The sequence below is a fragment of the Cygnus olor genome, chromosome 1 (assembly GCF_009769625.2).
Source record: "Cygnus olor isolate bCygOlo1 chromosome 1, bCygOlo1.pri.v2, whole genome shotgun sequence".
NCBI classification, from domain to species: Eukaryota; Metazoa; Chordata; class Aves; order Anseriformes; family Anatidae; genus Cygnus; species Cygnus olor.
Window position 1 is genome coordinate 67,158,434 of NC_049169.1, and position 22,180 is coordinate 67,180,613.

At 38.7% G+C, this 22,180-nt stretch overlaps 1 protein-coding gene across 4 annotated transcripts in view; it reads right to left on the reverse strand.

Moving 5' to 3' along the window:
• Nucleotides 1–2,311: 2,311 nt before the first annotated feature.
• The window catches only part of RERG (RAS like estrogen regulated growth inhibitor), a 108,453-nt gene continuing 88,584 nt past the window's right edge, over nucleotides 2,312–22,180 (reverse strand). For 3 of the 4 annotated variants that reach the window (XM_040563730.1, XM_040563739.1, XM_040563721.1), the window contains exons 3-5: nucleotides 20,998–21,054; nucleotides 6,980–7,053; nucleotides 2,312–6,256 (exon numbers count right to left, since the gene is read on the reverse strand). In XM_040563730.1, coding sequence (XP_040419664.1) covers nucleotides 5,849–6,256; nucleotides 6,980–7,053; nucleotides 20,998–21,054 — 539 coding nt within the window. In that variant the 3' untranslated portion in view covers nucleotides 2,312–5,848. Of the gene's footprint in view, nucleotides 6,257–6,979; nucleotides 7,054–8,765; nucleotides 8,854–20,997; nucleotides 21,055–22,180 lie in introns of those variants that run through there. The other variant, XM_040563749.1, reaches the window with a different exon arrangement.

The window sequence follows — 22,180 nt, forward strand, 5'->3', positions numbered from 1 at the left end:
ATAGTTTAAATCAGACCTTCTCAATAAACGATTAATTTCTACTTTATTGATGTATTCTTGGTAACTAGAACTTGCTGGATTTTGAAATGAGGTTCTGTAAGCCCTGAGGTTCTGTAAATTCCTGATAATAGATACAGAGAGATGTATATTAATTATATATAATTTAGATACATATTATATCAATATATTTAATGTATTTATTCATTATTTATATTTTATAATGTAGTATATTACATATGTTAATGTATAATATACAGAGAATGATTTATATATATAAAAATGAAAAAAATGTAGATTTGATCTGAGATGTGTAATTTCAGATCTACTATTATCATGCATGTTAATATTTCATTGTGGAAGGAAGAAGACCCTACTGATAGAGAACGTTTCAGTCAGGCTTAGGACTATGGTAGCTGACAAAGTGGTCTGTGCTTTACATATGAGATCATCTCTTATCAACAAAATTGCTTTCCAACTTTTCAGAACAGCTGTGTTCAGCTTTAAAAATTTACCTCCAGAGGTATTTGTAAATGTTGCATTCCTGTGAGAGGGACCTCTGAGTTGTTACACAGCCTCTTTGTCCATACAACTTCCCTGAGTACCAGAGTATATTGACACCTACATTTGGAAATCTTAATTTAAGACAGTAACATTTGAAAATAAAACAAAACAAAAGGAACAAAAACAAACCCTACTGCTTTGGAAAATCAAGCCGAGGTGAAAGAGACCAGTCCAGAAATCCAGAAGATCAAACTTCCATCCTATTCTCTGATGTATTAGATGCCAGTCAGCAATGTGAACTTACCTCCCAATTTCCTACCATTGTACTTCAGATCAGAAATTGAGGAGATATTTTTCAAGTGGAGGAGACAGGTTGGCTGTTGCTGTGTTTTCTCCGCAGGTTGGCTACCAAGGCTGTGAACCAGGGGCCTGATCTATCCAAGGTGTAACTCTACAAGTCAGTGGAGTCCTGCCCCAGGAGCTTAGACTGTCTCTTTCTGGTCTGAGCTGTGCTAATAGCTTTTCTCCTGTGCAATTGTGTTTACAGAAACCAGACGGGACTGGCCTCACACAAACCATCATTATCACCTCCTTGTATCCTTGCAAAGTAAGGGACGACAAGCCACTCTGTATTTTCATAACTCTGCAGTAATTAGTGTTGCCATTTATAATGGAAATAAAGTGCAAAACATCGGAGTTTCTAAGATGGCACTGTTTTCATTATATGTTTAATTTTTCAAGGAACGTAAAGGCAGCTAAATCAAACTGTCGAGAAGCATTTTTTAATTAAAGCCTCTTTTTTTTTTTTTTTCTTGTCAAGATATGCAAACGGTTTGAGACATTAAAATTATGATAAAAGGAATCCTAAGCACTGTTTATACATAGTCATTAAGAATGCAACTACTTATGTTGCATGAAACATTATTTTGACTGAAGCAAGTTCTAGTGCAGCTTGGCATAATTCCAAGCTACTTTGCAATGCTACAGAGGCTGATAGTGACTGGAAAGATGCCTTACTTAGTCTGGGGAGGTTTCACCTTGCAGCATAGCTCCTGCATACAGATTTCACTCCCTGCTCTGCCAGATATGGCATTCTTACACCCTTGCTGCAATTAACCTGTTCAGGATCATGCTTTGGATTACTTCATTGGCCCAGGTTTGGAGGAAAACAAGAAAATGGCTTACTGCTGTTTCCCCTCATCTGTGATGAAGCTTCCTGCACCTTCCTTAATGACCGAACTATGCGTGATTGGTATACCGTGACTTATATGACATACTTATAATGTACCTCTCTTCAGAATCACAGGATATTGTATTTATCCTTGGAAAATGGGCATATTCCTGAAAATGGGCAGGTTAAAATTTGGCTGCATCCAAATCTATGGCAAAAATCTCCTGGACCTCTTATCCCAGGATTTTACCTGAGAAGCTTGAGATAAAGATCCATGTTATTTAGCAGGCAAGAAAGAATTTGAAAGAAGGGTTTCTAGTGTGTTTCACTGAGGTTGTTTATTATCTGTGACACTGAACCCTTTTTGATCAGCCTTGAAATGATTACCAATGACATTCAATTCTGTTTTTCACTGTAGATGCTATTTGACGTCTTGATTCTAGGCCTAGCAGTTAAATAAGATCAAAGAAACAGATCCAAATGCTGAAGTGCTTATTCAGGCAAAATTCACTGGTTTCCTAAGATAAAGACTAAAGTTAAAGAAGGAAAAGAAAATGAATCAGGACTTCTATAATTGGCCACTTAAAACCTAGAAGACAATGCTTTGGAGACAACTAACAGAAGACCAATGCATAATAGTTCAGTACAGAGAGCACTTTTTTATTATTTTTATTTTTATTATATATTATCTACAAGCACAAGCTTTCATATTTTTAATGTAAAAATGCATACAGATCATTATATATATAAAAATCAACTAGCCTTGTAGCAAACCGCCAGATGCAACCATCCCCAGGTTTGGGGACAACATAACTGGATCCAGGTGCAAACTCAATGGCTGACCCTCACTTCCATCCTTAGTTGCACCGAACCCCCAGATCTGAAGGGAAGTTCTCAAAGTTCTAGGGAAGTCTTGGTTCCTGATCCAGGTCTTGCAGCATGGGCATGACTAACTCTTCATCAATTGAAGATAAATATTTAAAAACTTCATAAATGACAATCAACTTGTTGTAGGTAACAAGTGTCCATTTCACCTTTCCTCCCCCTTTTTGTTTATCTTCCTTCCCAACCTCTCTCTGTAGAAATGGAAAGGGCAGAGGAGAGGAATTTAATGTTAATGTCATATATGCACATTTAAATAGCAGCAGTATAAACAGAATTGAAACTGTTGATGTCTGCTGCAGAAAGGCTACTAAATGCAAGTTCGTGTTGCATTTGGCCTTTTCAATGTTTGGGCACTTTTCGGCTCAATTTACACATTGTAGAAATCTGACACATTTATAGCATAGCCAATAGTATGTTGCAACATTGTAAGCAACAGTAAATCGGATTGCATTTAATAGTATGTAGTATGTATCAACAGATTATAATATACTATCTTATAATTGGCTTGTCAAGCAGATCATTACATTGAGGAAAAGAAAATAAATGAGCAATTAAGTAAAGAAATTTGTGTTTGTGTGGGAGGAAAGGTTGTAAAATAACAGCCTCCTTTCTGACCAAATGTTTAGCATGTTTGGCAGTTTCCAAAATCAGTCTTTGTAAAGGAATGTTACTATTTTTATTAGAGGTTCTTTATGTAACAAGTCATGTTTGCACAGTGGAATATTTTCTTTCATGAGGATTTTATAACTTCCCCATAACAGATATTGTGAGAAAAGATATAATTTGCTGGGATTCTTTTGCAAAGTATTATGGCCATACCTTAGGCTTTCCTTCCTTTTGACTCTCTTAATATGAATACGATAAATTTATTTTCTCTTGTAATTCATATATTACCTTTTTGTATTTTAAATGCAGCTCTACTCTGAAACCCAAGATTTTTCAGAGAAAAGAACTGTTGAACTTTCCTTAGATAGGGATAAATCAATTGCTTAAAATACCAACACCATGACTTTCCTCATCAGCTATGTTGCCATGGGATTGCAGGTAAGGATTTTGTTTGCTTCAGATTCGTGCAACTGCACTGATTTGAAAGATAACAGAATGACTTAATGCCTCAATTTGCAATTGCTCGCTCTTTCTCCTAATGTTGTAACGTACACATTTGCAAGTTCAGACCTTCAGCTAATGACCATTGGTGTGTGAATAGGCACTAACTTTTTCTGTTACACTCATATTGATTATGCATTACTAACAGGACTAAAATGGCTAAACCTCTCTCTCTCAGAAGTTAGAGACATGACCAATAGTTTGGAAACAGGTGTGTCATGGAGACAGTGACATCATCTGTTGCCAGAACCTCCTGCCCAGAAGCACAAAGTGATGTTTCCATTGCAGTGTGTGTAGCTGATGTTCGGCAACATATCTGAAAATGAGGACCAAAATATAGGTAGTGATTCTGAAAGACTGGAATGAATTTTCACTATCTACAGTGGGGGAAACAAAAAACATAAACAGCAAAAATATAATATACATTTGAATGCAATTTTTGTTGATAAAAGTTGGGTGAAAGATATGGGTGAATGTTTAAAAAAATACTTTGGTAAGTATCTTTAAGCTCATGCTTTGAGAAGTTCTGATTTGGGACTTTTCTCTGCCCATGAGGATATACAGGCTTGATTCTCCAACCTGTTTCACCATTTATACGGCTACCTACAACTGTATAAAGTGCTCTTCTACCAGATATCCTCATTCTTCTACATCTGTGGCAAGCTGGATTTGATAGCCTTTGGGCGTTGTTTCCTCACAGAGGCGAATAACCATACAAAGTGCAAAGCAGTGGAGAATAGACTTGTAAGCAGTTACTATAAGAGGGCTGTTCTTCAGAGGAGAATACTGCTAATATTCTCATTTGTCATAGTATCCTTTGGCTGTGGTTCTACATGATGACAGTCTGAGTTGCACATGAAGCTGCCTAAAGGGATGCAACACAACTGGTGAGACGAGCACAGTCTGAAAGTCTTCCAGTCTTAGTTCTTGTACCTCTTGCTTCTTCTAGAAGAAGAGCTCACTACTATAGTTAGCAAGACAAGTAGGCACGAGGCAAAACTTAACAGCTGGCTTAAATGAGAGGGATGACGGAGGAGGACGAGGAGGAGAAAAAAAAAAAAAAAGTATGCTTTTTATCCCAGACACCAAAAATATGATAAAATGTACTTTCACTTGATAGTGCCAGAGTCACAAAAAACTGTGATAGTTTAAACCACAGAGTGCTTCAAGCAACATCTGGAAGTTTAAACATCTGGAAATGATGGCAGTTTGATATGGTAAAAGCCCTTCACATCTGATTACATTTGAGCTTGGACTTTAAACACTTGCCTTCCCATGGCTTAAGTTCTTCACTATAAGATAGAATAAGGGAAACTACTTGAATTGAAATAAGACCAAAACAAAAATGTAAACAAAAGCTAAAAACTACCCTTAACTAAATCAATAGTATTATGGTTACTTTTTTAGTCTGATTTCCCAAGACGTATACTCCCTTTTCCCCAAGTACAGTATTGTACTTCAAGGGGGGAAATGCTGAAATGACACTGGACTAGCTGATTATTTCTTGATGAATTCTGTAGTTGTAGAGGATCTCAAAAAGCAGCTGAATTTCAGCTCTGTTGACATGTGTGTCTTGCTGGCTAAACACTCCATGATAAAGACTCTTCCTGTATTTTTTGCATACCTCGCTAAGAATATCGGCACTCATAGATTTGACAAAATAACAAAATAAAAGCACACAATGCACCAATTTGGAGCTGGTGAAAGGTGTCAGATGAACTTTCTGGAACAACACAGCAGCCTCAGTCCTTGAGAATACCAAGTCTGATGGTTGCTGTTGGACTGAAGACTGAGTCTTACTCTCCAAGTAAGTGGCTACTGAGCAGTTGGCTGGCTGGGAATGGTGTTTAGGCACTACTGACTTGCAGGGGATTGGAGGCAGCCTTGTAGAAGCAGAAGATACTCTGTCAGTGCCAATCCCCAAAATCATCTAGTCCTTTGGAGTTTTTTTTTCTTTTTTCTTTTTTTCTTTTTTTCCTTGTTAGCCAGAAGCTGTGTGGCTAAATACATTTTGCAACAGGAAAAAGTCTGATCCCATGTTACTCAAAAAGTAGTGTGGTTTGACTTTTCTATTTTTTTAACAGCAAAGCTTTGACCATTTTTTATTAAATGTGCTCTGCCTGCCTTGTCCCTACCCCAAGCTAATATGCTCTACAATGCTTCTCTGGCTTAGTACACCTCTTTTTAGCTGCTGATTTTGGTAAGCATCTTATTAATAGCCTGCTTGACATGGGTGGTGGAGCTTCGTCTCCGAGTCTTGCCCTGGACCATCTTTCGACGCCGTACTTCACGACAGAGCTCATAGAAGGCCTCCATAATGTTGCCCTCTCCTGTGCAAGCAGAGCACTCATAAAAAGCACATGCTAGTTCTGTGGCCAGCTTTTCACCTTCCTCTGTGCTGACCTGCCTGGAGTGATCCAAGTCTGCTTTGTTCCCCACCAGAATCAGCGTGACATTTTTGGGTTTTTTAACTTCATCCAACAAGTTCTTAAGTGGCAGTACTTCCTCAAAGCTGCCTCTGTCCGTGATGTCATAGACCAGCACGAAGCCTTCACCCCATCGCACGTGTCCTTCTTTCTGAATAGCATCCTCCTGTTTTGAAAAGACAGACACCAGCCTTAGGAATACAATTTATGAAAAAGACACCAGGCCTTCTGATAGATGTTGGTGCCCCAAGGCCTGGAAAGCCATGTACATCCACTTGACTGTACTCTACACACATCACATTTTTACTGTGTGGCATGGGGGACCTACTCTGCCAAGGTGTATCATGGGCTGCCTGCCATGGGCAGGCTGGTAGCACGCAATCAGAACGGGGTCTCTGTTGAGCAATGCCAAGCACACAAACTTCATAGGAGTGTGCAGCATGAGCATGTTTTGAAAGGAAAGGGGTCTTTGCTATGACAAAACTGTTCTACAGTTTGGTAGGAATCATTGACAGAAGTTGTTGAGCCACATCACTTGATTGCAGAAATAGGCTATGAGTTTGTGGATAGTAATAACGTTGTTGGGTTGGCCCTGGGTCAAGGAATGGAAACAAAATAATTTTAATCCCAGTGTAAACCTTAACTTTGTTTGTTCATCCAGTGTTTGAAAAGTGTAAGCAGGGTCCCTTGCAGAATGGCCTGGATCTAGCACACTGGGTCTGACAGCAAGCTGGTGGGGGGGCGAGGAAGGAGGGCTCTGCTCAGAAGCAAATCTCAGTCCCCAGAAACAGAGCACATCTGCCACCCACCACATTGCCACCATCACACTCCCCTTCCCTATTGCCTATCTGAGCCAAGGTGTTGGATGTTAGTACATGCACCCACGCACCTGACCAGCTGTATCTAGTATCTCCATGGAAACCACTTCATCATCAATGGTAGCTTGGTGACGATACGTAGACTCTAAAATAAGAACACATTTTGTGAAAAGTATTAAAAGAGGGTGATTTTTTTTCTATCTTCCTTACAGCTACTCCAGCACAAGACCTGATATGTGACACACAGCTTCACTAGATTTTATCTATTGGAGCGTTTCCTGCCAGTGGAGCACACTCAAGTCCTCCTTTCTACAACCATGACTTTTTTCCCCTCTCCCCATACCTTGTTTTCCCATGAAGCCTGCATCTGTGTACACTGCGCTCTGCCTCCAACAAAAGGACAGTCTCCTGCAGCAAAGAGCTCTGCAAGACTGAAGGCCATTTTTCATGTTTGCTCATATGAAGGCTGCCACCTGTAAAGCACAAATTCTGCTTCTCTCAATGTATCCAGCCTGAAAGCCTGTTGCTGCTTAGCCTGAAGTCTGACAAGACCAAAACCAGTGTGGTTGTAGATCAGGGACATAACTACTATGTGCAGGCCATATACGGTGACAAAGTTACAGAATGGTTGGTTATTTTAGGAATGTCTCTTTGAAACATGCTGAAATCATCACATTCCCCTCTTCTAGCAAGAGTTCAAGCAGTGATTTCTCTGTATATGATTTATAAGGATAGCCAGTGAGCATTAAGCATTCACACAACACTATAGAAAAAAGGAACCTATTTACTGTGTCCCAGATTCTGGAACCAGGCAACTAATGACAAAAGGGGTTGTTTTATCTTAATGAGCTGATAAGTTAAATTTGATAGCATTTGACCTAAAACTTGGAAAATGATCTGTGCTAACATTTAGATTTATTACTATTGCTAGCTCACAGATGTCCTATATCAAAAGGCAAATACATATGCTGTAAAACTGTGGTCAGCGATTATGAATGCTTTGCATTGTCAGAGACACAGTTCTTTTATTTGGTGTAAATCTCCCCAAAAGGAATGAAGAATATGTTGAAGAAAAGACATTTCTTGAACTAAAACTTCTGAAAGGGCTTGTGTTTGGTATATGTCTTTTTTGTTTTGTTACATACTTGAATGTATCACCTCTTCATAGTTAGGATTTTTTCAGAGATGTCAGCACTACAAACACTCTCTTCCAAAACAAAAAATGTTACTTCCCTCCTGTGCCACCTTAATTGCTTTAAGTAGCGGCTGTCTCTAATAGGGACAAATGGTCAATTTAATTAGGCAGATGGCAACCAATCTTGTATAGGGCTTTAGGCAATAAAGACTGAATTTTTAAAGGCAGGAAAGCCCCCTTCTATTCATTATTGCAAGGCTGTTGAAGGAGCTGATATGATCCTGGGGCTATTCCTACAGAATAGAGTAAGATACATCTAAGTCCCTCAGCATGTCTTATTTTTCCCTTCTGTATGATGTCTTACCTGCAGCATTTTCCTCAGGGGAATGCAGCAAAGCAGAAACTCTGGTTTGATGCAGAAGCTGCAGTGATGCTCCTTGAGCAAATTATTTCAATGGATAAAATGTTCAGTGCTAGGTTGGGACTCCCTGAGTAGCACTCCCTATCCAAGGTCATTCTGAATCTTACGCTTCTGGATCTTATGCTTCATTTCTTTGGGGGAGAGTGAAGAGGAGACAGTTACTTCATTCATTACTCTGAAGGAGTAATACGGTGTTATCTCTTTACTCACTTAGGTCTTAAAATGCTTGAATGCATGTGACCAGCTGGCCCTGTTTGACAAGTAGCTGTTGAGAATTGGTCTGCCCAACTTCAGAAAATACCTGTATCTCTCCATTTTTGCAGCATATTTGTGAAATTCTCTTCTTAGGAGGCAGAATGTAGTAGGTCATAGGGCTCTTCTCTGAGAAACTGGAGAATAAATTTCAAGAAGTAGACTTGCTGCAGAAAAGCAGTGTGATTCTTAAGAGATAGCTGAGTTTTTTAAATAGGTGATTCTAAATTGCTGGTGTTTTATGCTGCAAGTTTAACTCACTTTGGCTGTCTGCTTTAGGGTGGAATTTGGTCCTGGATGAGTAACACTGATTGGGGCCAGCTTAGTGTTGATATATATTAGTAAAAGTGAATCTGTTCTTGTGCTCTGGAATGTGCAGTAGCTGGGTGAATTTAAATGAGGAGTGTAAAACAGCTGGATGTTTAAAACATTTTGGCAGCCATGGCTTCTTGTTCAAAGGAACAGAAACATCTGAAGAATCTGGTCGGATGCTATGAGCCCTGAAGTCACGATTTCCAGTCTGTGCACATCAAGCACCCTAAAACCTTAAGTTTCCATGTTAGTTTAGGAATGCGCTATCTTGATTTAAATTTTATTGATTTTATTCTCCCTATGCTACTCTTTATTTTAAGATGTGCAGACAAAGGGAAAGATGACTTGAGATACCTTCTGGATCCCTAACTGAAACTATTGACAATGCAGGTGTCTGTGTCTCAGCTAAGTACCCTTGACTCCAATTAGAGTCAATGAGGTAAAATATGTGCTGGATATACTTTGTCTGATATCTTTCCTGGGATGAATCACACTTCAGAAGCATTTAGAAGTCTAAAATTGGTCAGATGAATTCATACTGCAAATGTCTTGTCCTTGCATATTATCATGGGCAAGTAGAAAGAGCAAAGTGTAGCACTGTGCCAGATGCCTCCTGATAAAGGCTCCCAAGATGATTCTGGCAGTTTTCTGAGCTCCAGAATATCACTTATGCCTGGTGATGCCTATGTTTTATATCTACATCTATGTGGCTAAAACATTATAGATAGAAAATAAACCTCAGAGGTGTGTTAGGCTGTGGCAGTCATGGTGTGCCTGATGCTGTTAGTACTGTGGAAATATAGTACTCATATCCAGCTCTACTTGGCCATAAGACCCAGTCTTGTTGGTTTGGGCATGTGCTGCACTTCTGCTCTTATTCCTAGTAACTAATCAAAGGTGTTGCTGATTGCATGGCTCCAAATGCTGATGTCTGATTTCAAGGTCCTCCGTTGTTTATAACGCTGCAATCCCCCAGCACTCTTGCTTTGCAAAGCACTCCTGGTTCTCATAGTTACTTTGTTTGAAAAATTAAAGCTTATTCCAGAAATATTTATGCCCGTTGAAAGGCTTGAGAAATGTGTTGGAAGTAGTAGCAACTGGTTTGTTTTTCAGTCTATAATGTACTGCCACAATAATTCATTAATGGGAACTGGGTAAATTTTTTTTTTTTTGAATTACAACAGCTGCAGAATAGCTTTGGAAATAATGATTTTTTGGAAAGAGCAGTAAAAACAACCACCACCAACAACAAAAAAACAAATACAAAAAGCACTTCCCCTCTCTGTGTTGGTGTGTTACAAATCTCCCTATTCTTCTCAGCAACCTGATTTATAAGAATGAGGAAAAAAAACCTAAAATTATATAGAGAAAGTTTTGAAGCCTGTATTCTGCAGATTTTCCATGGATATGTTATTCAGTCACAGCTTGATCACATCGCCTCCTTGTGCTATGCTTATTGTGATATTTGATAGAGTTTTGACCTGTAAGACCTAGATGGTCATTTATCAATCTTATTTGTTCATGGATACCCTGATCTATTGAATACATTTGTTCCAGAAGATTATATTTTCTAGAGGAAAAACTACTGTCTGAGGAGTAATTGCTAGATCTTAGTCTGTATTTGTAGTGATGTAAAGATGTTTTCAATACTTGTTTGCTTTGAACAGGCAATAAATAGCAGGGGTGTGTGATACTTCTGGAAGGAAATATTTACATTGTAAGGGCTTATTGCTTTTAGGAAGAAAACTTATAGCAGTAGGTTTAGTTAAGATGGAACAACGATGTATGTTATTTTATATGTACATTTAAAATCAGGTTGGGCTCTTTTGTTTGCTTCTAAGTACAGAGGGACACAAGCTTTATATCCATACAGAATTCTAGTTAATTTTTGTCAAGAAAGGTTAATAATACCAGAACATACAAAAATGCTGTAAGAAACTTTGGTCTCATGGTGGCTTTCAGCCAGTTGGACCTGAGAGCTGCAAGAGACCCAGAAAAAGAGCTTTCGTGTAATAATTATAGCTGAGTTTCCAGACAGAAAAGCTACAGTTAATAGGCATGATCTTCTCAGTTAGGGTAAAAATCTTGTTAGATGGTGATGCAGAAGTATGTTCAAAAGACCAAAATTTCCCATAACTATTTTTGATTATGTGATACAGGTTCCTGTTCTCTTTTTCAAATAAACTCAGTCCTCATTTTGACTTCTGCAGTCTTTGATGTCCATCACGATGGCACTTGTCTCTATCACATTTGAGAAAAGTGACAGCCCATTGGGAACGCAATTTACCCCATTACTTCATTACTAATCTTAGTACTATTTGAGACTGTTCTCCAGGGCTTTCCTTCAGTCTGCCTATGTGAAGTCTGTCCCCTCTGCATTTCCTTGCTGCTTCAGGAACTTATCACCTTTTATAAAGCTCTTGTAGCTTGAATGTACTTTCTCAACTGGGCAAGTCTCTCTTGCCTTCTTCCCCAATCCCAGCTCCTCTTGAAACTCAGATAAATGTATTTTTCTTGCTTGCATCAGGCTGTTACTCACTCCATCCATTATTTCCCTACAGGAGGGCTTTCATTTTGCAACCATCAGTGATTTTACAGAAACCACAGCTCTGTGTATTTAGAACAGTTCTAATGCTGTATGTCCCCATATGTCTCTTTAGTAACATATACTACAAATCACCAAATAAGCATAGTTGTGTTATTTACTTTATCAATAAAATTTTGTTATTATTATCACATGAAAAAGTAGTAGTTAAAGGCAATAAAAAAAAACATAAAACAGGCATGTGACTGAGAGCTCTGACAGTCGGGCTTGCACTCTTCTGTGCCTTAAGTGTTTCTGCACATGTAACCCCAAGACTCAGGAAATACAGAAGGAAAAGTTCCAGAAGGGTATACAGAGCCTGTGTTGTGCTTTGGATGTATGGTTATCATACTACATGAACATGTCAAGCCACGAATACAAACCAAAATGTATGTGAAGGAAGGTATTTGTGGTGCTGTTCAGTTCAATTCTAGGGACTTTAGTCTGCTTCATGTGTAATCTGCTATTGTGAACGCTACTTTTGGAATCTGTTTGGTGATGTGCGAAGCAGTGTTTTTCTAATATCACTTTTGGCTTTTTTTTGGCTCCCTTTGATGAAGCTACGTTTGCTGTAACCAGAGTTGTGACTGCAGTACAGGAGGCGTTCCCAAACTAGCCTGATTAGAGCAAGCACAAAAAAGTCACGTCACAGTCACTACAGCCACCAAATGTGTCCTAGCTTGCCAACCTGTTTTTAGTCTCTGCTTTCAGTCCAAGGCTAAGCTCTCAATTATTTCTATTATCTTAGGTTTCCCTAAAATAAGGGTTGGGTGGAGGGTAGAGACCCTACCAATGCCCCTGCAGAGATACAGGAAGAGCCAGCATCTCCTCTGGGCACTAAGCAGGAGCGTGCCTCTGCACAAGCCAGGCTGTGAGCTGCCCCTGGTGCATGCAGATGTTTAAGGACATTAGAGGACATTAGATAGACGCAGAGTACACAGGGTGCTCTGTGGAGCAGGAGGACATATGGAAAGACAGAAGCTATTGCAGTATGAAATTTGGAGAACAAATTCGGAAGTGTGTCTGTGAGGTCTGCTGCTCAGTGAGCAGTTTGGATTTATAATGTTTACTTTTTTTTTTTTTTTAATAAGGAGAGAAGCAAAATAAATGGCTAATGCCTGCATAGCTACACTAGATTATATAGTTCTTATCTTTACATGAAAGGATCTATTGCATTCCCAAATTTTCCTGTTTGGGTAGTATATGTGGGATACATAAAACTAGCCTACAAAAACACAGCTTGTTTCTTCATTTATTAATATTTTCATATTTAACATACATTAATATATTTAATATTTAACGATATTTTTAATAGTTAACATATTTTGGCCTCCAAATAGAAAAGCTAGGGTAGTTTTATTGAACAAAACTTTAAAATGAACAAAACTCTGAAAATAAAGGGAAATGTCTGTTTGTTGGCTTCTGCTGCATGTGACATTCTTCTGGGTGCTAGCACTGGGTTTCTTTTGAGAGGAGGGAATGGTGTTAATTTCCTTTCCTATACATTCTGTCCTTACCCAGCTTTTGCTGAGAGTGGCAAAGAAAATGTGCACAGATATTTGGGAACTGGATTAATTAATGTAAGCTAAAACAAAACTGACAAAGCTGGAGCAGTGCTAACTAGTAGGGAGTAAACTTCAAGACTTCAACTGTGTTTCTAATTTTCTGATTCAAGTTTCCTACCAAACATGAAGCAGAGACATATTTTCCTGGTGGGAATTATGCACGTGACAAGTTTAAGTCTAAATAAACTATTTCTATTTCTGGTTATGTTTTTTTGTCTATGGCAAGAAGTCTTTGTTAGAGAAGCCGTGTGTATTTCACCTTACTTCTGCCAACATAAATGAAAACTAACCAATGAGACTTGTCTCACATCTAAAACAAGCAAAACAAAAGCCTGTGCTCCTGACAGTACAGAAGCAAGCACTGGAAACTTCTGCTCATCTGGAGAACATGTTGGAATATGATGAGCAAGAAAAGTGGGGGCAAAATATTTTGCAGCTGTAGCTCCAGCAAGAAGAGCCTCTGCCATTCCTGATTTTGCTGTGTGTACAGCTACAGTAAAAAGGCATATTTTTATTACTGGCATCAGAAATATCTTGAGACCCATATGAAAGAAAACAAACCATGCTTCCAGAAAACTGCTTCCCATGTTATTTAAAATGTCTTCCTCTGCTGCTCTCAATTACAGTTTCATCATTTCAAGTTTTTGAAGCCTGTGTCAGGGGTTTAAGGTGCTCTATGCCATACCAGTCCATTTCCTTACAGGCACCTCAGAGAAATCGAGAGTATTTTCACAGCTCATTTCCATAATACATGCAGTACAAATTTCTGCTGCTGAGAAGGCTAGTAAAAGTGATATAACGTGGATTGAATCTATATCAAGTTAAGCAGTGTTTCTACTGTTTTGAAGTGGGGAGAAAACAGAACTCCAGGAAGATAAGTAGCAAGGCACAATCTGGACTATTAAGGGAACTGAGTCTGTTAAGCACTGAAGCAGAAGGAATAAGTAATTTTGTTAATAAAATTTGAGGACATTAATGGTTAGAGTCTGGTGTGAAAATAAGGCTGTTTTCCAGCAAACTATTAAGCATATACACATTTATCATGGCATTCCCTGAAACACAAGTTGGCAGCCAGTTCTCCTAGCCCCAAATGGTTAGTCAACATTACATCCCATTTTGGCTGTAAGCCAGTAATGGACCACATATGTTATTTCTAGCCATGCACTTGGATAAGCTGTAGTTGTCAACATGGCTGTTCAGATGAAATATACTGGAGGCAAAGTTTTGCAAGATGATGGTCTCCCTCCCTCCCCCTTCTTTTTCTTGCTATGGAGAATGGATATTTTCAATCACGAGCATATCAATGGTCTGCTCTACAGCACTGTATAGACTGCAGTATCCTGTTGGGCAGCAGGAGGAAGAAGGGGCAGAGAGGAAAGGACCTCCCCAGTCTGCCTTCATCCTGGGGCCGCTGTTCTGTCAACCTTCACACTCCAGGGCTGAAAGGACCATCAGCTAATGATTTATTAACAGTTACTTTAGTATGGACCCATTTGTTAAAAGCTCTGTCTGCTGTCTGGGCAGTTTCTCTCCCAGCTGTGCTGCTGGGAATCAATATTTTTATAGTAAAGGCAGGTAGTAAGCCTTCAGGAGCATTAAGACAAACTTGCTGAGTGAGCCCCAAGTCAAGAAAACTAGAGATCTACAGCATACAAAGACGTGTGTTTCTTCAACTTGCAGTCTGCAGAAGTGAAAACAATTCTGGGGACAAAGAGTTTGTATTCAGTCTGTATACCAGATGTCCAGGGAATGTATTGGCTGAGTAAACTGGAGAGCAAAGACAGTCCTTGAGAACCGTCCTTGGACCTGCAGACCTCGGCTCTTTTTCATGGCTGCATTGGCACAAAGTTAGTCCAGGAAGATAGTTCTTGCATCTTTTTCTTGATAAACTATTCTTAGTGAGGTCTTGGTTGTCACAGCTAAGATGCTTCTGGTTCTCAACAATTTTGATGGAAGATAGTTTGGATATATTCACACTCTGCTCTGTTTATTGTTTGTACAGATCTGTCCTTCTTAGGGTGTAGAAAAGAAACTCGGAAGCCTGGTCTAGGCTATAAATATTTGGCAGGGTTGTAATATTAATTACGTTATGTATCATATCTGCAAACTGCCCTTGTGGTCTCCGAATATTATAATTTTGCTGCCAGAACCCCCAGCTACAGATGTTATATAGGCAAAATTACCCTTCTAATAGGTTTATTTATTATTTATTTATTTATATATTTTAAGAAAAAAAAAATCCTTGCAACAAGATTTCCAGCAGGAAAAGCCTTCTTGCCAAGATAAACTTTGTCTTCCCAAAGTGTTTTCTGCTGTTATTGCTACGGTGGTGAAATTTATATGTCCTGAGCTGGTCTAAAGAAGAAGAAATTATCTTGTCACAGATAGCTCAGGGCAGTAAGAGGGGTATCTCTGTCCTTCCATCAAGCACTTGTAACTTTGTACAGTCTTTTGAACATTTCACGCTCAGCTGGAGAACAATGCTGTTATCATGGGCCTTTCATAATCAAGCTAATAGGAGATAAGTTGGTACAAATTGCTGTCACTTCTTGACTGACTCCTGCACATTTTATGCATGCTTAATGGTGTCTTCTGAGCTGAATGTATGTTGAGTAAATAGGACTTTGTAGAAACACCAACTTGCTTTCTCCCCTGTCCCAGTTGAAAAAGAGTGAACAAAAACCTGAGCAACTTTAAGAAATCCTGATGTAGTTGAAAGGGAGCAAACACTCTTAAAAATGTTACCTTTAATCTAGTAATCCTAGCAAAATTATGATTTTTCTTAAGACACATGCTTCTTTACTATGAAGAAGAGAAACCGTAAAGAATTGTCTTTTCTCTATCCTATTCATGTTAAATAAACTCCATGTTTTCTGTCTCAGCTTCATAAATGGGCCAGTCTGTCATGCACTGTTCTGCTGATTATCTGCTTGGAGACAATTTTCCTTTCAGAGAATTAGCAAAGCTGTATGAAATATGTGATCAGCTAGAGAAAGACATCCAGCCACAGTGTGAGAAAGCCAAGTGAGTTTTAGAAAGGTAAACAAGAATATTAACTCCTTGGGTGCTGTTATTTTATAAGCACTTATTTAAAATCGTGTCTTTGAAGAAATGGTGTTTCTGTGTGCCTTTGATGTAAGAGTCTTAAAGTAACTGGTACCCTTGGAGTTAAAAGATTTACAATGGTTCCATGAGATGAAGGATTTTATAGGTGAGAAGCAGAGGCAGAGAGACTACAGGCAACAAATCAGTGACAAAATCAAGGAAAAAACTGAGGAACCTGTCTCCTGCACTTCCTTGGGGTTTTATTTGTGTGGTTTTCTTCCCTATATGGCAACAATGGATGTTGTAAGTCCCTGTGTCTCAAAACACCTCATTCACCCCATCTGTACATCAAAGTGCTAATTTAGAACAAATGACACAACTGAGTTCATAATTCGCTCTTTTCACCTCTTTCTTTTTTTTTCTTTGAACTTGGTTATCCCAGCTCAGCTTCTAGAGGAGTGAATTGTCCTGATATGTTAAAACAGCAAATGTGTTTTCAGTGAAATACTGCAAAACTTATTTTAAAAAGCACCCACTTAGCCATAGCTATGATTAATTTTCTTTTTTCATCTTTTGAGCCAGGAGATTCTCCTTGCCTGTCATGGCTGATGGAAGCAGGTAATTTGCTGTTGCTCATGAGGTAATTTGCAAGCATCAGTGCTGTCTGTCTGCTGATGAGCTGACGCTTTGAGCTTCTTCCTTCTTTTCTACCCTCTCTGGAAAAACAAATAGACTGGTTTCCTTAATGACTTGCTCTGTTTTTAAAATCAGGGATGCTGAATCCATTAATTATCACTTGTTTGATGGCAAACCACAGGACCTATCTATCTTTGAGGAGAGTGAAGGTACACTAAATTATGGGCACAGACAATAGCTCACAGGGGCAATTGCTGAGATCCAGACTGTTATTCCTAATTCCTGGCATCAAAAAGAGCAGCTATCCACAACACACTTTACAACTGTGACATGAAGTCCTGGATCACTGAGATCCGTGGGAGTCCTGCGTTCAAGCCACGACTTTCCCCACAGAAGGTGGGTGGCCAAATGAAGGCCTTCACACCTCTGCCTTGAAACTCCTCCCCACAGAGCAAGTCCATTCCTGACAAGATGGTGGCTGGCAGCAGGTGTTAGGCGTTTATACATGTCTGTCTTTGTGGCAACCAGCCACAAGAGGCAGCCGAACCCCAAGAGGGCTGTGAGGGAAGCTGCTTGCTGCTCGCAGGCTGCAAGCTCTTCCCCCAGCTAAGCCACCGTGGTGGCAGGCAAACCATCAGCTTGCTGCCACCCACTTCCTGGGAGGCCCTGCTGAAATCGTACATAGAAATGCTTGTTTTCATACTTTTTTTTTTTTTTTTTTTTTTTTTTTTTTAACAAATCTGTCTGCAGAGCCAAACTGAAATATAGCACAAATTTCCAGTTCTGTATTAAATCTGCCACAGAGACATTGCATATGTTTGTGAAGTGCTTTTAGGCTGTGGTTTAAACGGTGCCCCAGCTAGGCCAAGGTGGTTTTTAGGCTTTCTAACATCACAGTGAATCTGCTTATTAATTGGCAAGTTGGATTCTATTTTTAAAACATTTAATGAATTTTTGGTGAAATTCATGTGGTAGCCTAATCCCCTTTCTCTGTACATATTTAACTAACTAAAAGTGACTAAGTTTAATGCTGAATTCATATACTTAACATTTTAGAAAACTGTATTTTAAAAATACATATAAATATATTTTTAAAAACATGCATTTCCAGCCTATTTCTCTGTAAGGCTCTTTCTTTGAACCTTCTAATTTTGTTGCACACATGGGATACTTGTGTGATTTATTATAAATAAAGATAGAAACTGGAAGCTCATTCACCTTTATAATGCCGGGTAACCAATTAGTCTGAGTGATTTGGCACCTTTTCAAAAAAATAAGCAAATAAAAAATAATAACATGCCAACATGGTGACAATGACTTGCCAGTTAAGCAGAAATTATGGAGAAGTCAAGGCTGACAGTTTGCACTCCCCACAAAATGACCTTTGCTGCAGCTCTTATCCCTTGGCTGTGAATGGTAAAATAAAAAGCACAGTGGTGTGTACTTTTGTGAAGATGCAGCTGTCTTACCAGTGCTTGCACAGAGCCAACATCATGCACAGAAGTGGCAGAGGTGCAAAACCCTGACTTCCTTGGCGGCTCCATGTGCCAAGATTTGCAAGATTCAGTGGTGCTGCTCCCACCAGAAAATGTTATTTTGTGGTTTGTAATTTGGCTCCTGGAGATACAGCAGCATGTCCAGATGCTGCTAAAAATATTGTCCTTCGTTTTCTTCTGGCAGGTTAGAGTAGTAAAGAATATTTATAATGTGTGTTTTTCCTTTTCAGTTAAAATGTGCCACCCTTGAATTAAGAGCATAAGTTGTTTTTTTTTTTTTTTTAATTACCCTGATATTTAACTTAGAATAATGTTGAATTTCCATTCAGCCTTGTAGAGCTTGGAGAAAGCTTTTCTTAAAATAGGAATTATCTGGGGATTCTTTGCATCAGAGGTCTAACGGATAGTAGAGAATTTGACATGAGAAATAAACTGTAAACATGACACTTGTCACAGCCCCAGTGATTTCTGGCAAAACCTCCTGTTGCTCAGCAGCTAGATTGTTTGCATCTGTTTTACTTCTACCCTTTCAACGTTACTTGACAAAAACTGAATAATCTCCATTTAGGGCAAATGTCTTAGTGACACAGCTTAAACTTTTTTAAATTTGCGGAATATGTAGATATCCCTCTTTCCACCCAACCGTCAGTCCATTACTGCTAAGAAGAAAAAAATCTGGTAAAATTTCTCAGTAATCAGTTCAGTGACATTTACAGGTAACTGGACACTGAGGCACCAGAGAATGACCTTGATAAAGACAGAAGTAGATTCTCCAAAGCACTTTCTCAAAGCTTTTGAAAGTATAGCCCCTTTATGATTGATCTCTGAAGGCCTGAACAACGGTTAGAATATCATGAGATTTGTAACACTTCAGAGCTTCCTCTGAATCCTGTTGTGATACATGGTTTGAAAAATAGTACTTTAAAAAAGTATCTAGTGTGCTTCTTCCATGAGAGATTTCTGTGATTATTGACAATAGTTTATTAGTTTATGCATTTCTCAAACCTTTTCCTCTGAGCAGCTTAAAGCACTTAGCTTCATAATAGCTGTAATACATAGCTTAGGCTGTTTTCCTCTAAACTGGGTGAGACTGTAGAATTCAGTAAGTCAGAAAAGACTTAATTGTATTGAGATAGGAGTATTGTATGCATGAAAGCTTTTCACTTTGCTAACAGAAGACAATCCTGAGGGGCATGGTTGGTTTGCAGTTGTATTAATTTGTAAAAACAGAAACAAATGTCAAGCCTTATGCAGCAAAAAGGATGTAGAGCCTTCATAATGGGGCAAAAAATACTAAATCTTGCATCATATATTTTAGTTTGTGTGCTTCAACAACACAACTATGATGTTTTTGCATGCAGTGTCCCGATAAGACAGTAATAAACTTAGTATATAAAATCTTTTGTATAATTATGGTCTTCTATTGTCAGGTTCTGAAAATGGCATATAAATGATGGAAATGTGAAGTTTAATAAAACATTAAACTGAACATCCTACTGTGCAGGACAGGTGACATCAACATATTCATCAGTGAATTATATTAGCAGATAAAAGAATGTATTTGAGTTCAGATTGTTCTGAGAATTACTTTCCCATGATGAGAGTTCTGATATCTGTCATTTCTTCATCTTACCAGACAAAAATACATAGTATGATACTAGAAACTTTCCTTTGTTGAAAGGGCTGCCTGGGTTTTGTAATAAAGTGTATTAAAATTTAGTCCTGTTTGTTTCTGCTATGCAAGCTTATATTGTTCTCTATTTCTTTAGCGCGACCTCTTAGAGAAGGAACCCTGAGAAAGAAATAGGTGTTTAACTGGACGATATTTATTCAAAGCTCCAAAGGCAGGTTAGGAAGAAGATGGCAACAGACTGTAGGAGAAAAGGAAACTTCCCAGCTCCTTACTTCACACCTCATCTCAGACTTCTTGGCTTGGATTTTCTATGGTGCTGAGCATTCAAATAGACTAACTTTGGAACTAGTAAGAAGTTGGCCCAAATTTTCAAAGGCTTCTAACTCAAAGAAACTGTCTGAAATCTTTTTGAGTTATCTGTGCCAGCTTCCCAACAGTGCCAGACCCAACCCAGCTGAGTGGGAGCTGTGGAGAGGACACATTGATGCACTTCTGATGCCTGGTGTCCCTATCTGCTTACCCTAGAAGTGAGATGCAATGTATGTTTGAAAGGTGAGGACTATGAACTTAGCTAAGTGTAGGCAGAGTGTAAATACCTACACATTTTTTTTCCCCTTGAATTTTTGAGTTACATATCCCAGAAAGTTTATTCTCCAGCAATTGCTGGCTGGGTTATCCAAAAGCAGAAAACTGATCACAAGCTAAATATTTTAATTTTCAGAGTGGAAATAATAATGCAATTGCTTTCAGAGGCAAAATTCCCACTGACCTCTGTGTGGGCAGGATTGTGCCTCGTATTTTAATTCCACTTTTGTTTGAGTGCATTACTGCTTCTCTGTTCTGCCATCTTAGGTAATAATTTGTTTCAGCTTTAAATGACCATACAGAAGCTTTCTACAGCAAATTTAAAGGTTGTCTGAGGCTCAAAATTTTAACTCTATGATTTTTCATTACTTCAGACATGCTATTATATGCAATGTACCACATATATACAACAAAATGTAACCTACCTAGTGTTGGATCATACTCCCAGATGAACCGTTTGGTCAGGAAGCGTACAACAAGAGCTGGAGGAACAAAATGTTTCCAGGTGAGATGCACAAACCATCAGCTTGCCCAGTTTATAAAATTTTACCAGCAGTTTTTTTTTCTGTATGAATGCTCATGTAGCAGCCCCCCTGAACTGTGTGTGGAGTTCAGCTTTGCTTATGGGGGCAGTCAAGACCTTTTCATTCTTTGTGGCCCACAAACACTTGGCGGTGGAAGACATTACAGCATTAATCATTTACCCATGTAACGATGCTGGAAAAAGAATACCAAGAGGTCTTCAATGGTAACCCCCAACATTTTTTTTTTATTTTTTTTTTTGTCACAATGGCTTGTACTGTTAAAAAGACAAAACAGAATTCCATTTGTTGTGGTAGGGGTTGGATGAACAGATGACCTTTTTTTTTTCCTTTTTTTTTTTTTTTTTGAGGGGGGCGGAGGGGGAATGACACATGGGTTTCTTTAGATTTCCCATAACCCCATCAGGGTTGGCAGGTTTTGAACCAGGTTGCTTTACAGCTTCAAAACCAGAAGTGTTCATAATCATTTAACTTCTGAAGAAAAAAAAAAAAAAAGAAAAACAACAACAACAACAAAATGTTCCCTTCAGATTTTAAACCGTGTAAGGTAAATACATAATTGGCTAAATAGCTTCCTTCTGCATCTTGGCATGCTTTCCTTGCAACCACTTATTTTCAGTGTTTTGTGTACTTGTCCCTGGAAGTAATCAGCTATAACATTTTAAAGCAATGGTCAGCAAATGGAATTAACGAACTTGCAGAAATTGAAATAATACTTTGGATTTTGTTGCACTGGATAACTAGTTCTCAATTTCAGTTTATGGGCTAAGGTCTTGCTACTTATATTTTTGTATAATTTTTTTTTCTCTCTCTACCCCCCTTTAAAGACATCCTACAAAATCTTTGTCAAGATTTTGATTATGTTCTAACCATCAAACTTAAAGCTAAGCACAACCTTGAATTTCTAGTGAGGCAAATGAAGTGCTCACCTGTACCACTAGTTCAAAATCCTGTCTGTGTTTCCAAACTGGAGCTAGTGGTATCACCACACTAGCTGTGATTGCACTGATTTCAGCTATAGAAAAAGTTTTCCTTGTCAGCCCTACAGGATTGTTCTGTTCTTCCA